The 12379-nt window shown below is 48.2% G+C and overlaps 1 protein-coding gene across 10 annotated transcripts in view; it reads left to right on the top strand.

Moving 5' to 3' along the window:
• The first annotated feature begins 1712 nt into the window (after positions 1–1712).
• The window catches only part of SYNJ1 (synaptojanin 1), a 48444-nt gene continuing 37777 nt past the window's right edge, over positions 1713–12379 (top strand). For 3 of the 10 annotated variants that reach the window (XM_077174645.1, XM_077174650.1, XM_077174641.1), the window contains exons 1-4: positions 1717–2013; positions 3264–3408; positions 10367–10453; positions 10831–11098. In XM_077174645.1, the coding sequence (XP_077030760.1) occupies positions 3285–3408; positions 10367–10453; positions 10831–11098 (479 nt within the window). In that variant the 5' untranslated portion in view covers positions 1717–2013; positions 3264–3284. Of the gene's footprint in view, positions 2014–3263; positions 3409–10366; positions 10454–10830; positions 11099–12379 lie in introns of all 10 variants that reach the window. The other 7 variants (XM_077174648.1, XM_077174644.1, XM_077174647.1 and 4 more) reach the window with 6 other exon arrangements.

Here is a 12379-nt window from a genome sequence, read left to right as displayed (position 1 = left end):
AAAAGATGGGTGTAAAATGAGAGGGAATCCTGGATGGCTGGAATGCGGGAGAAGACTCTGCACCTTCCTGAAATATGATGGTGACAATGTCATTTCCAATGTGTCGCTGCCTTTCTCCCTGGCAGAAAAAAGGAAAACAAGAAAGGAAAACAAGAAAGAAGAGGCAGAACAAAAGCCACAGACGGCGCCTTCCACGCCATCCGTTTGTATTTGAGCAATTGTGTGCCAGAGTAGCAGAACAATATTCCTGAAGTGCCCTCAGAGCCTTTGCAGTCCCTGTGACTGAGGCCGGGATAAAATCATGGCCTGGCTGTGCCAGGGAAAGCTGGCAGTGCCACGGGGCACACACCAAGGCAGCCCCTGCCAGGGCAGATATTGCACATGTTTAGAGAAGCACCCAGAGTTTCCATCATTCATGGTCATGGCCTGGCCATGGGAGCCCCAGCATTGCACACACAGCAAATCAACCGCTGGAAACCAAAGGGCCAAAAGACTCTGGGGCTGAATTATTCTTGGTTACAAAATATTGGGATTGGCCTCCATTTCCTGCTGTGATCCTGTCATCAGCCCAAGGCAAGAGCATGAGCAAACTGCCACGTGTCAGAAGGCATAACCAGGATAAATGTGCAATGAATGTCAGAATGTGCAATAAATGTCAGAATGTGCAATAAATACCAAATGCAGCCATGTGTGGGTCATTCAGGTCAATCCCTATGGATGTGTGGGGTACAGCACACACATGTGCCCATGCAGTATTTTTGGGCTTTTTTTGGCCTTTTTTGCTGCTTTTTTTGGGCTTTTTTTGGCCTTTTTTGGCCTTTCTTGCTGCCTTTTTTTTGGCTTTTTTTGGGCTTTTTTGGCCTTTCTTGCTGCTTTTTTTTGGGCTTTTTTTGGGCTTTTTTTGGCCTTTCTTGCTGCCTTTTATGGGTTTTTTTTGGCCTTTCTTGCTGCTTTTTTTGGGCTTTTTTTGGCCTTTCTTGCTGCTCTCTGCACTGGTATTGCCCCCGAGCCCACCCACCGCGGCCTCGGTCAGGGCTGTGAGCGTCCCTGTCACGGACTGCAGGCATCCCTGGCTGCGCCGGGGCGGGAATTCCCTGGTTAACCGTGGGGGGATTACCTGCGCACTCTCACCCTCCGCTATTGCACCCTATAGACAGACACATGTATGTATATAGGTATAGACAGACACATATGTGTATATAGGTATAGAGATAGACAGACACATATGTATATAGGTATAGCGAAATATAGACGGATAGAATGGACGGGGCGTGGCCTGTGACGTAGCACGCGGCATTGAGGGGGCGGGGCGGTTCGGGGGCGGGGCGATGACGCAACGGGGGCTGGGCAATGTGACCATAAAATGGCGCGCGGGGTTAAGATGAAGGGACGTGTCGGTGCGCTAGGGGTGGGAGCGATGGGGAGCGTAGTTCTCCTAACAAATCCTCGATCCTGGCATAGACCCTGGCTGCAGCCTGGTCTGCACCCAAAGCTTGGTGATGAATATTGCCTTGGAGATTGGATGGGACCACGGCAGAAAAAAAAGCCCCATAGCTGGGAGGGGGAGAAAAATAAAACCTCATCATGGCTGGGGGGCGCGGGGGCTGCAGGGGCCGTGGAGCGGGAGCTGCGGGCGGTACCGCTGGGCTGCGGGGGGCACGGAGCGACCTGTGAGTGTGCCCGGCGCTGTGAGTGTGGCAGCGCTGTGAGTATGGCAGCCTTGTGCCCGGCGCGGTGACTCGGAGGCGGCTCCGTCCTCACGGCTGTTCCTGAGCCCGTCCCTCGGGCTCTGCTCCTCGCGGTAATCCCGCGGCGGGCTCGGGCCTGGCCGCGCTCGGTTTGTTTAATCCACGGCTCCGTCCCCGCTCGGCCCAGCGCCCGCCCCCGGCACCTCCCCTCCGGGGCGGGCGGCGCAGTGCGGAAGGAAGGAAGGAAGGGAGGAAGGACGCGGGCCGGGAGGAAGCGGATCCCGCCGGTCCGCGGCACCGGGCGGGGCGGCCGGGCGGGCGCACGGTGAGCGGGCGGCACCGCGGGCCGGCCCGGGGCTGGGGGGGCTCCCGCGGGACGGGCCCGGCCGGTCCCTGCGCTGTGCGGGACGGGCGGGCGCTGCCGGGCGGTCCCTGCGGCGGGCTCGGGCAGAGGCCGGGGCGGGCGGTGCGCGCTGCTCGGGGGGCACGGAGCTGGCGGCGAGGGAGGCCCCGCTCCGCAGTGAGAGATCCTCGCTCTGTGCGAGGGTTCGCCGGGCCTTAGCACGGAGATCGGGCTGCTCTCGCGTTTGTTTATGGTTTGCTGCAGTCCGAGTTCTGTGGGGTTTTTTAGGATCGCACTCGCGTGTTGCTGGCGGGCAGCGTCACCAGCACGGCACTGCGATGGTTCAGCCGCCGCAGGGCAGGGTTTAAAGCCAAATCAAACGCTGCTTTCGTTCAGGAACGGGGGGGAAAAAGCCAAAAATAGGTTGACATTTTTGTACGGTCATTAAAAATGTCTTGACGGCTTCAGTGGTTAAAATATCCTGTCCTTTTGTACAAGGGCAGAATTGGTAAAATAGATCTAAAAATTGAAGGCTCTCCCTCTCCTTTTGGCACTAGTTTACCATTAAGGTGGTTGCTACTCTTCCATATTGCTGGTAGCTGGAAAACATTTTATGTTTTTTATTTCCCTTAGGAAAAATCCTGTTTATCAAGTTTTGGGAAAGAAATTTGAACTAAAATAGAGTAGGATTAGATTTAGGTGTGTTCCCTGAGAAGGTGTTGAGGCCCTGGGACAGGGTGCCCAGAAAAGCTGTGGCTGCTCCATCCCTGGAAGTGTCCAAGGCCAGGTTGGACAGGGCTTGGATTAACCTGGGATGTGTCCCTGCCCATGGAGGTGGAACTGGGTCAACTTCAAGGTCCCTTCCAACACAAACCAATGTGGGATTCTGTAAAATTCTAGTTGCCTTAAGCAGGCTTTTAAATAAATCCAGATTTTGAGGGGTGTTTCTCTGGCTAGTTCTGGTTTTAAACACTCTTATGCCATCCTTAGGTAATCCCTGTATTTTTTTTGGGCCTAGATCAAGTAAGTCTCTTGAGGTAGAAAGAGGGAGCAGGAGGTTGTGTTGTTAGTTTTTGCCGAACACGTTAAATCCCTGGAAAAGGATTCAAACCGTCACTGACACCATCCATCCTGTGTGTGCAGGGCTGCCTGTGGTGAGGCACGATGGCTTTCAGCAAAGGGTTCTGAGTATCAGAAGCTGTGTCACTAACACCATCCCTCCTGTGTTGCAGGGCTGCCCGTGGTGAGGCACGATGGCTTTCAGCAAAGGGTTCCGAGTGTATCACAAGCTGGACCCGCCTCCCTTCAGCGTGATGGTGGAGACCAGGAGCAGAGAGGAATGCCTCATGTTCGAGTCCGGAGCCGTGGCTGTCCTCTGTGAGTCCATCTGTTTTCATACCTACCCTGTCAGAGAGGTGGCACACCTGACACTGTGTGAGCCATTTTATTCAGGAAATGGAGACAAGCAATTCTGCTGCTGCTCTGTTTGCTAATGGAGAGGCTCCTGGTTTGAATGAGAAAAGTGACATTTTCTTATCTTCATTTGTTGAGAGAGAGTGTTGCACATTTCATTAGGTTTCTTTAAACATCTATATTTTCACGTCCACTAAATTTTCTTGTAATTGCCTCCAACTTCACCTTGTTTCTTGGGTTCTGAACAACCCTATTTTGATCATATGGTAACTCACTGATTCTCACCCTAATTCTGATGTTGCATTTCATAGCAATAAATTCCCTTTTCTTAAATGTTAGATCATAATTTGGTTTTATGTCATTTTGTGTGATTTTTGATGGCTTTTTTGATTCTTTAGCTTTATTTTGTCCCTGTATTTTTAACCTCCCTCTAGACTCAGTATTGCTCTGTCTTGTAAGAAAATGAGTAATATCTGGAGCAAGATGTCTTGCATTGCAAAGTTATTTTTACATGTCTTAAGCGAAAAATGCATGAGATAGTTCCCTAAATTTTTGCCCCCTCCCTTTTTTTTGTTTTGTTGGAGAACACTAAAATGAGAAGTGAAGAAGAGAACCTTAAGGCCTGTACATAGACTTTTAAAATAGATAGAATGATAAAATATGTTTGTGTTCTTTAGGAAGTCAAAGCACCTGGTTGCACAGCTTTTCTGAGCTGGGTTTTCGCTCTTGTGTAGCAGGCTTTCCTTGCCTGGCAGCAGTTCTCTCCTTAGCCAGCACCTGTTGGAGGCCAGGCAGTGATGGATGTGGTTGCTGCAGCTGTGTGATGCTCCAGGTGAACAGTGGGTGCTTTGCTCCTGTTTTTGAAATTCTACTCTTTCTTTTCCTGGTACAGTTTCTGCTTAGCATGTATTTAAGTGATCCCCTTGACTTTGGATAAGGCACTGTGGTGTGCATTGGGGATAAGTGTCCAGTCATAAAGGCAGCAAACAGGTTCAGTGCAAGTCATGCAATGTTTCAAAGATTTGTGGAACAGGTTGTTTTATCCTGTGTTTAGTAATTATGGAACATGCTTGACCTGCTTAAGGGCTAACAGATGAAAAGTTATTTATTCCTGAAGGTTCTGCTCAAAAAGGAACAGTAAGTCACTGCTTGTGCCAGGATACACTGCAGGCACCCGGAGAAATGGCCTTTCCCAAAAATACAAGCTCATTTCCGAGTTCTTGCCCACTTCCCCACCTTGTTGTTACCCAGCAGAGGAAGGCAGACCTGAAGAGGTTTGGAAGCCTCTCTCCTCTTGTGTTCTGTGCTTAGGGATAGCTCATTATTCATCTGCACAGCAGTGTCCTTGGGGTTCTCATTGGTAGGTCAGGTCACAGCAAATGTCCATCCTCAGCTGCAAGTAGTTACTGAGTACTATTTTCAGTGAGCTTAACCAGCAAACTGGTTACTCCTTTTCTGTCTGCTCCAAGGGCGTAGTTTGCCACTGAATATTTACAGTGGCATTTTTCTTTAATTCTCTCTGTTTTATTTCCATGTAATTCCCTAAGTTCTTTAGGTGCTGGTACTTTTCTTAATGGTTGGGAGATCACAGTCTTAAACTGTCAGCAGAAAAGGCCCAGGAGTCCCCTAGCTCAGGTTTCTTTCTTCTCTTGTTCTGCTTGCTGTTCCCATCTGGTATCTGTTCTTTTTAGTGCATATTTAAAGGAGTACAATGATTAGTACTTGGAAAGATTTGTCAAGTGTTATTTCTCTGTCTTGCTGGTCATGTCACAGGATCCAGCCAGAAGAGTCCAGTCTGTAGCTGTACAAACTTACAGGTGTTTGTACAAACAATAGAGCAAGTTAATGCAATACTGCTGTCCCTTGGGGAGGGTTTGCCATGTTTGTAAAGTCTGTGTGGACAGGTAGAAGAATGGGCAGATCAAGTGTACATCAATTTAAATCCAGAACTGCATCACTTGTAACTGTCAAGAACTTCTGGGTTTTGATGATGGTGCTGCCACATTTCAGACTACAAAAATTTACAATGCTGACCTCAAAACTGTGAGAGATTTTCCCAAATATTTTAGTAAATACTGGAGATGAAGTAACATGTTTAGCCTTATACCTGATCATAATTCTTACATGTGTGTAGAGTGGCTGATACGTGCACAGCCTAGTGAAACACATTTTAGCATTAAAATGGATTCATGTGGCTCAGTCCTGAGGGCCTTAGAGAACTGCACCTCCTGGAATATCCATGTACAGAAATTTGGCTTTGAAATGGGCTAAGAGAATGGAATGGAAGCTTTGAAATGGGCTCTGAGAATGGAATGGAAGCTTACTGATCTCTTCTGTGTCATCTTAAGGGAAGCACACGTGTCATTGTGCTGAGGGAAGGATACCTGTGTTAACCTTCCTCCCCGTGCCCTTGGTGAGGCTCTGCAGGATGATCCAGAGGATTCAGCTCAGCCTGCGTAGGCAATGCTGCACGGCTCAGGTGCTGGGTGATGTTCAGAGTGTGCCATGGGCTGTTCCAGTCAGCCAGGTCGTGGTGAAGGGATAGTTCAGAGGTGGTGGTTGTGTAACCATTCAGTCTGAACGTGGGAGCAGCCCAGGCCATGCTTCTGGAGCTGTTCTGTGTGGATTAACTGATGTTGCTGTGACTGAAACATCTAAGCCATGCTTGGCTTTCCTTTGTGCATTTAACGCCTCCCTGGTCGGCACGGTCCTGGCTTTGGGTTATTGGAGTGTGGGGATCCTTCTCAAAGCCTGGTGAGAGCACCTGGGTTTAAATGTCAGCAGCTTCACTGCTGATGTGTTTGGAATTCAGTGGGAGGGTGTCATAGACCTGTTTTTCTGAAGTGGGCAGTGCATTTATCCTTTGAAACAGGGCTCTCTGTGATGCCTTCCCTGGAAAGGCTTCCCTGGCTGGGCAGGAGTGTGTTCTCTCCCTCTCCTGCTGGTGACTCATCCCACATGAGTGCTAAGCTGTCTGTGCTCCTGTCCCTGCCACGGAGAACATTCTGTCTGGGAAAACATGGAGCCGTGAGTGTCACGGCATCCTGGACCTCAGTGTCACTGCAGGGCTGGGCCCAGGGCAGGGGGAGCACACCTGGGCTCAGTGTCACCGCAGGGCTGGGCACAGGGCAGGGGGAGCAGGGGGAGCACACCTGGGCTCCCTGGAGCTCCTGTAACCTATGTGAGCTGTAGTAAGCCTGGAGCTGCAGTGGGAGCTGTAGTAAGCTGTGTGCACCCTGGTGGCTGTTCATTGCCATGGGTAGCAGTGACACTCAGACCATTTCTTAGTGAGGAAATCCTCCCACACAGTCCAGTTTTGAGGTCTCAGCAGGCCTGAAAAGCAATCTGGCAGGGTTTCCTCATCCCCAGCATCCTGAGCTGAGCCAAAAAAGTGTCCAAAAAAGAGGTATCAAAAGTAATAAACTAGTGCTTTGGTTGGTTAATTTAATAGGTGAAAGTGGTGATTCTTTTCTGCTTTTGATGTCACCTCTGTGGTAATATTCAGGAGTTAGCTTTAAGTACCAGAAATCTAACAGTCCTAATCTGACAAAACCCTTGAAAACCTTAGTCTTAAAAGATCAAAACCAAATTGTGTTCCTAAATTTTCCACATTTTTTTTCAGATTTTTCAGATTCTAAACTTTTTAAAATGACAGTTGTGTGGACTTTGTCTCATCTAGTGTAAGTTAGAAGTCTGGCTCTGAAGGGAATGCACGTGATGTCAGGATTGTGGTTTTGTTCCCAGCTCAGAGTCCCATGTTGTACCTGGGAGCTGTAGGCACTGGCTGAAATGTGCTGTCTCATGGTCCCTGTGAGCACACCATGGACAGAGCCCGGCCCCAGAAAGCCCACATGGTGACTTGGTGTGATCTGACCCTGCCAGGTGTTAAAACTGGGAAACTGATCTCTGCATCTGGGATCAAGGGGGAATGCATGTTGAACCAGGTTATCCTGAAAACACCATTGATGTTGATGGGGCTCCATTTCTGTAAAACCAGGAGGGCTGATGTATTCCCTTCAAAATCATGGAATTGTTCACCTTTGGGGCTCCATTTCTGTAAAACCAGGAGGGCTGATGTATTCCCTTCAAAATCATGGAATTGTTCACCTTTGGGGCTCCATTTCTGTAAAACCAGGAGGGCTGATGTATTCCCTTCAAAATCAGGGAATTGTTCACCTTTGGGGTTCCATTTCTGTAGAACCAGGAGGGCTGATGTATTCCCTTCAAAATCATGGAATTGTTCACCTTTGGGGTTCCATTTCTAAAACCAGGAGGGCTGATGTATTCCCTTCAAAATCATGGAATTGTTCACCTTTGGGGTTCCATTTCTGTAGAACCAGGAGGGCTGATGTATTCCCTTCAAAATCATGCAATTGTTCACCTTTCTTGTGAGAGTCTGTGATTTATGGCTTTTTACAGATGGTGTTTTAAAATGCTCTTGGCTGTTAATCCTTAACAAATAGTGACTTGAAATGTTGTTGTTTTTCTCTTGGCACTGCAGATGGGGCTTTCTGGCTTTCTCCAGAGGTACATGACCAATTCTTTAGAAAGTCACTTTGCAAGTGTGGTGATTTTGTGCAGGTTTCTGTTAGTTTGGTTTGGGCTCCTTGATGTTGCCTAGCAGCGATCATGGAAGGATCACACCTCTCTGTTTGTGGAGGGCTGAAGCTAGGGGTCAGTGGGACTGGTGCCTGGGCTCTTGGAGAGCAGCCCGTGGCCTGTTCAGGAGATGGGTGGGAGTCCCCTGAGAGGAGAATGAGAAGCAGTGTGGTCAAACTGCCTTCCTGATTCCATCCTGGTTTGCAGAAGCTGCAGTGCTTTTCCTTGATGTTGTAACACTGTGACCACAGCGAGTTCCTCACTGGGCACTGCCTGGAAAGCAGAAGCCTGGTGGGCATGGACCAGGGCAGGATGGAGGAAATGATGCCAGATGTGACATTTCCTATGAGAACTTTGGCCTTAAAAACAAACTGAGGTGGGAGAAGTGCAGGCAGTGTGAGAGAGAAACACTGAGGTGGTCACTGTGGAGAAGCTTTGAGTTAACATTGAGCTGGGGCCAATGTAAATGGAAACATGGCATGAAATGCTTTTGGTTGGTTCTTGGCACTTTAGGCAAGCACTAATTGACTAACCACAGTAAGTTGCTCTGTTGTTATTTGGTCAGTTGGGTGGTTTTGCAACCCTTTGCTGCTCTATTGACCTTGGTTGGTCTGAAATTGCAAAGCCCCTGTTACTTAATTTACTTATTAAGGCTTAACAAGGATATCCAGCATTCTCTGCAATGGAAAGAGAATAAATCTGTGTGAGACAGAAAAGGCATTGTTCTAACATGTCACTAAATGCTAGCAGGCACCTCTAAGGAAAATCCTGCAAGAAGTTTGAAACCAAACCTGACCTTTGCATATTCATTTGAAATGTGGAGGGAGAACACTTTCTGGCAGCCTTCTGGTTATGGAAAACTGAGTTGAGAAGAGTGCATTGGTATCATGAAACCCTTTCTCAAAAGCAGATTGAAGGAGCCAGGGTCTGAGGTTTAGGAGTTCTTTGCAGCCCAGTGGTTTTCTGGTTAAGAAAAGCACAGTTTGGTGATGCTCACAAAATGTTTTTAGATCAGCTGCAGGTTCTTAACACTCACCCTGGGTGAGGTATTTGGAAATACATCCCCAAGCTGCTATAAAACTAATTTTATTACATCTGTATTACAGGAATATGAATGCAATAAGGCCAAGAAACTTTTTAGAACTCCACTGAATAAAACATTGAAAGGGGTTGGATTTCAGGCTGTGGTTAAATAATTGTTTAATCTATGTTAAATTGTCTGATCCACTTTAATAGAAGAGCTGGTGGATATTTGAACAGAAGCGTTGGGCCTGTGCACAGGCAGAGCTATGCTCATCTTGGGGGATGCTTGTTAGGAAGAGCAGTTCTGGGTGAAATAGAGGGGTTTTTACTCTAAATAAAATAGAGATTTTATTCTAGATGATGCAGCTAATGTGAGAGAGAGCGCGCAGCAGAATTCCAGGGCAGATGGGCATTTTGATTTACTCCTCTTCACATCATGTCCTGAGGTTTTCAGTGTCAGAGCAGAGCGGTGCTGATTGTTGGTAACCATGGAATCCTGATCCCTGCAGACCCAGTGGCCAGGCTGGGATTGTTGGTGTTCCCTCCTGGTGCAGGCTTGGTGGTGAGCAGAAGCTCAGGATGGGTGGGATCCTGTGCTCTGGCTGTTACAGTGCTGATGAAAGGGCTAAAATATACATTTAACTCCCAGGACAGCAATGGCAGATACACTCTAATTTCTTCTGAAATATGACAGGGCTGTTTTGTGGTTTTTGTTTCAAAACTGCCTGTGAAAATTGTGTCTTCCTCATTCGTCTATGACATGGCTTTTAAATACCAGTTTTTGTGAACCTGCAGGAGTTTTGATCTGCCTGGGATACATCTAAGATAGTTAAAATGGACTTGTGATAGTCTTGTTCAGAGATAACACTGCCACATGATGGTTTTATTCTCAGAGAAAAAGGGTGATTTAAAAAGGGTAATTTTTTTTCCACGAAAAAAACAACATTAAGCAGTAATTTTAATTACAGGAGAGCTTTCTCAGCCATCTTATTTATCTGTGCTGTACATGCTTTTTATAATAAGAGATGATGTTGTTAAAAATGCCAGTGTTCTCCTTTAATGTCACTTGGAGTTTTGCTTTTTTATTGCTGAAAAACATGGCAGGATCATCCTTTGTCAGAGAGTCAACCCCTCATTTTCCATTATCAAATGCCATATGCTCATACATTTTGATTTCTTTCCAAAGCGTCACGTAAGCAGCTGCTTTGTGATCCCTCAGGTTTCAGTTTGGAGCGGCTTGTTCTTGCTGCCATCGTGCTGGGGCTTTTACATCAGCAGCTCTTTCCTTTCCTCTCCACAGCCTCTGCAGAAAAAGACACCATCAAGAGCACCTACTCCAAAGTCATGGACGCGTACGGGCTCCTGGGCGTGTTGAGGTTAAACCTCGGTGAGTCCAAGATGTAAAACCTGTGTTTTTCTTTTGGGGCAGAGCGCTGTGCTGCTCCTGTAAGACTGGATCTCTGCAACAGGAACAGGGTTATTTTTTTCTGTTTGTTTGATTTTTTTCCTTTGCAGACTAAGTTACAAATTTGGAGTACTCCCAGAAATGAGGGAGTGGACAAAAATAGCTTCTGTTTTTGCAATCCCTGCTCTTTGCGGAGTGGTTTCTCCTTTTCTTCGGTAGAGCTTGGGAATGTGTTGTTGGCACTGGCTCTCTCTGTAGGTTTCCCGGCACGCTGGGGTGGGCTCGCGAGCCTTCGGCCCAGGAGTGCATCGGCCCGTGCTGAGGCGCGTTCTCTCCCCGCGCCCCTGGCTGTGTTGCAGGGGACACGCTGCTGCACTACCTGGTGCTGGTGACGGGGTGCATGTCCGTGGGGAAGATCCAGGACTCGGAGGTGTTCCGGGTCACCTGCACGGAGTTCGTGTCGCTGCGCGCCGACCCCACGGACGAGGATCGCGTCTCCGAGGTGCGCAAGGTGCTCAACTCGGGCAGCTTCTATTTCGCCTGGTCTGCCACCGGGGTCAGCTTGGACCTGAGCCTCAGCGCCCACCGCAGCACGCAGGAGCACGCCACTGACAACAGGTTCTTCTGGTGAGTGCACAGCTGCTTCTGCAGCAGTGAATTACACTGGGAATTCTTCTGCGGAACAACGCCCGGCGGGTTTCGATCCCTGTCCGTCCCAGCTCTTCCGTGTGCACCCTTCTCCCGCACACCTTGAGATGGAATAGCGTTACTCAGACTCTGAGGGCACAAGTACATCACTAGTGACAGGATGTTTCTGTCACCACTTGGAGGTTTCTTAATTGGAAGGCAGATTTTTCACTGCTTACACTGTGTTTTCATCTGAACATCTCCTGGGATGCTGTGTTTTGCTTTTGGTGCCTCTTAATTCTTCATCAGTTGTGCCAGTTTTTTAAATGGGTGTGGTTATGAAACTTCAAAGGAAAAAAAATGACTGTTTTTTAGGATGTTCTGGATTCTAAGATGGTGTGGTGTTTATAGATAGATTCCAAGGGGGTTTCCAACATATGAAAGCACTTCAAAGGATTTGTTACTCAAGAAATTGTGATATTGTGGGCTTTGTTGAGACAGCTGGTGGGCTCTGCTGCAAAGTGCACTTTGCTTGGCTGCTGCACTCACCATCATTTTACTGGATATTTTTGATAGTATTGTTTTTTCTCACAAAGCATTTTTGGTGAGAGGGATACTGCTCTTTCTGTCGATCAGCAGCTTAAACAATGCCCGTAATGCACACTGACATGTCAGAAATTCTGTTCCCCCAGCCTTTGTTAAAAACACTCTGTATGTCCAGGGGTCTTGGTAGGGTGCTGAAGACTTGGCTTTACACCCTTGGAACAGGTGAAAAGCTACAGCCACTCCCCTCTGCTGGCCAAAATGCACCCAACCAGCTCCAGCATAGGAGCCAGTGCTTCTCTGGTCTCAGCTGCTCTTTCAGTCAGGTAGAGGAATCTGATCAGTGTGAAATACAGGAAAAAATTAAGGTAGGCAATAAGCTCAGGTCATGAGAAACATTGTTTCCTTGATGTAGGTTTAGGGCTTGTAGAGACCTTGCTGTTTGTCCATGCATCTGGAAGAAGACTTGGCTCTCCATTGCCCAGGCAGTGCCTCAGGGCTTGAGAAACAATGCCTGGTGACCCTGTCCAAGTGAGCTGGGCTGATTCTGACCCCTGCTGGAAAACTCTGGCACTTACCCCCTCCTGTGGCTTTTTAGCAAGGACCAGTCCTGCCAGGAGGTGGGTGGAACGTGCACATTCCAAGGCCTAGAAAGTCTTGACCACTGCAAGGCAGGGACAGGAAGCATTCTGCACATGCCCTGCATCCAGGGACAGGAAGCATTCTGCACATGCACCT

Source organism: Agelaius phoeniceus, chromosome 2, assembly GCF_051311805.1.
Source record: "Agelaius phoeniceus isolate bAgePho1 chromosome 2, bAgePho1.hap1, whole genome shotgun sequence".
In the NCBI taxonomy this organism is placed as follows: domain Eukaryota; kingdom Metazoa; phylum Chordata; class Aves; order Passeriformes; family Icteridae; genus Agelaius; species Agelaius phoeniceus.
This window is presented reverse-complemented; position numbering and strand designations above follow the sequence as displayed.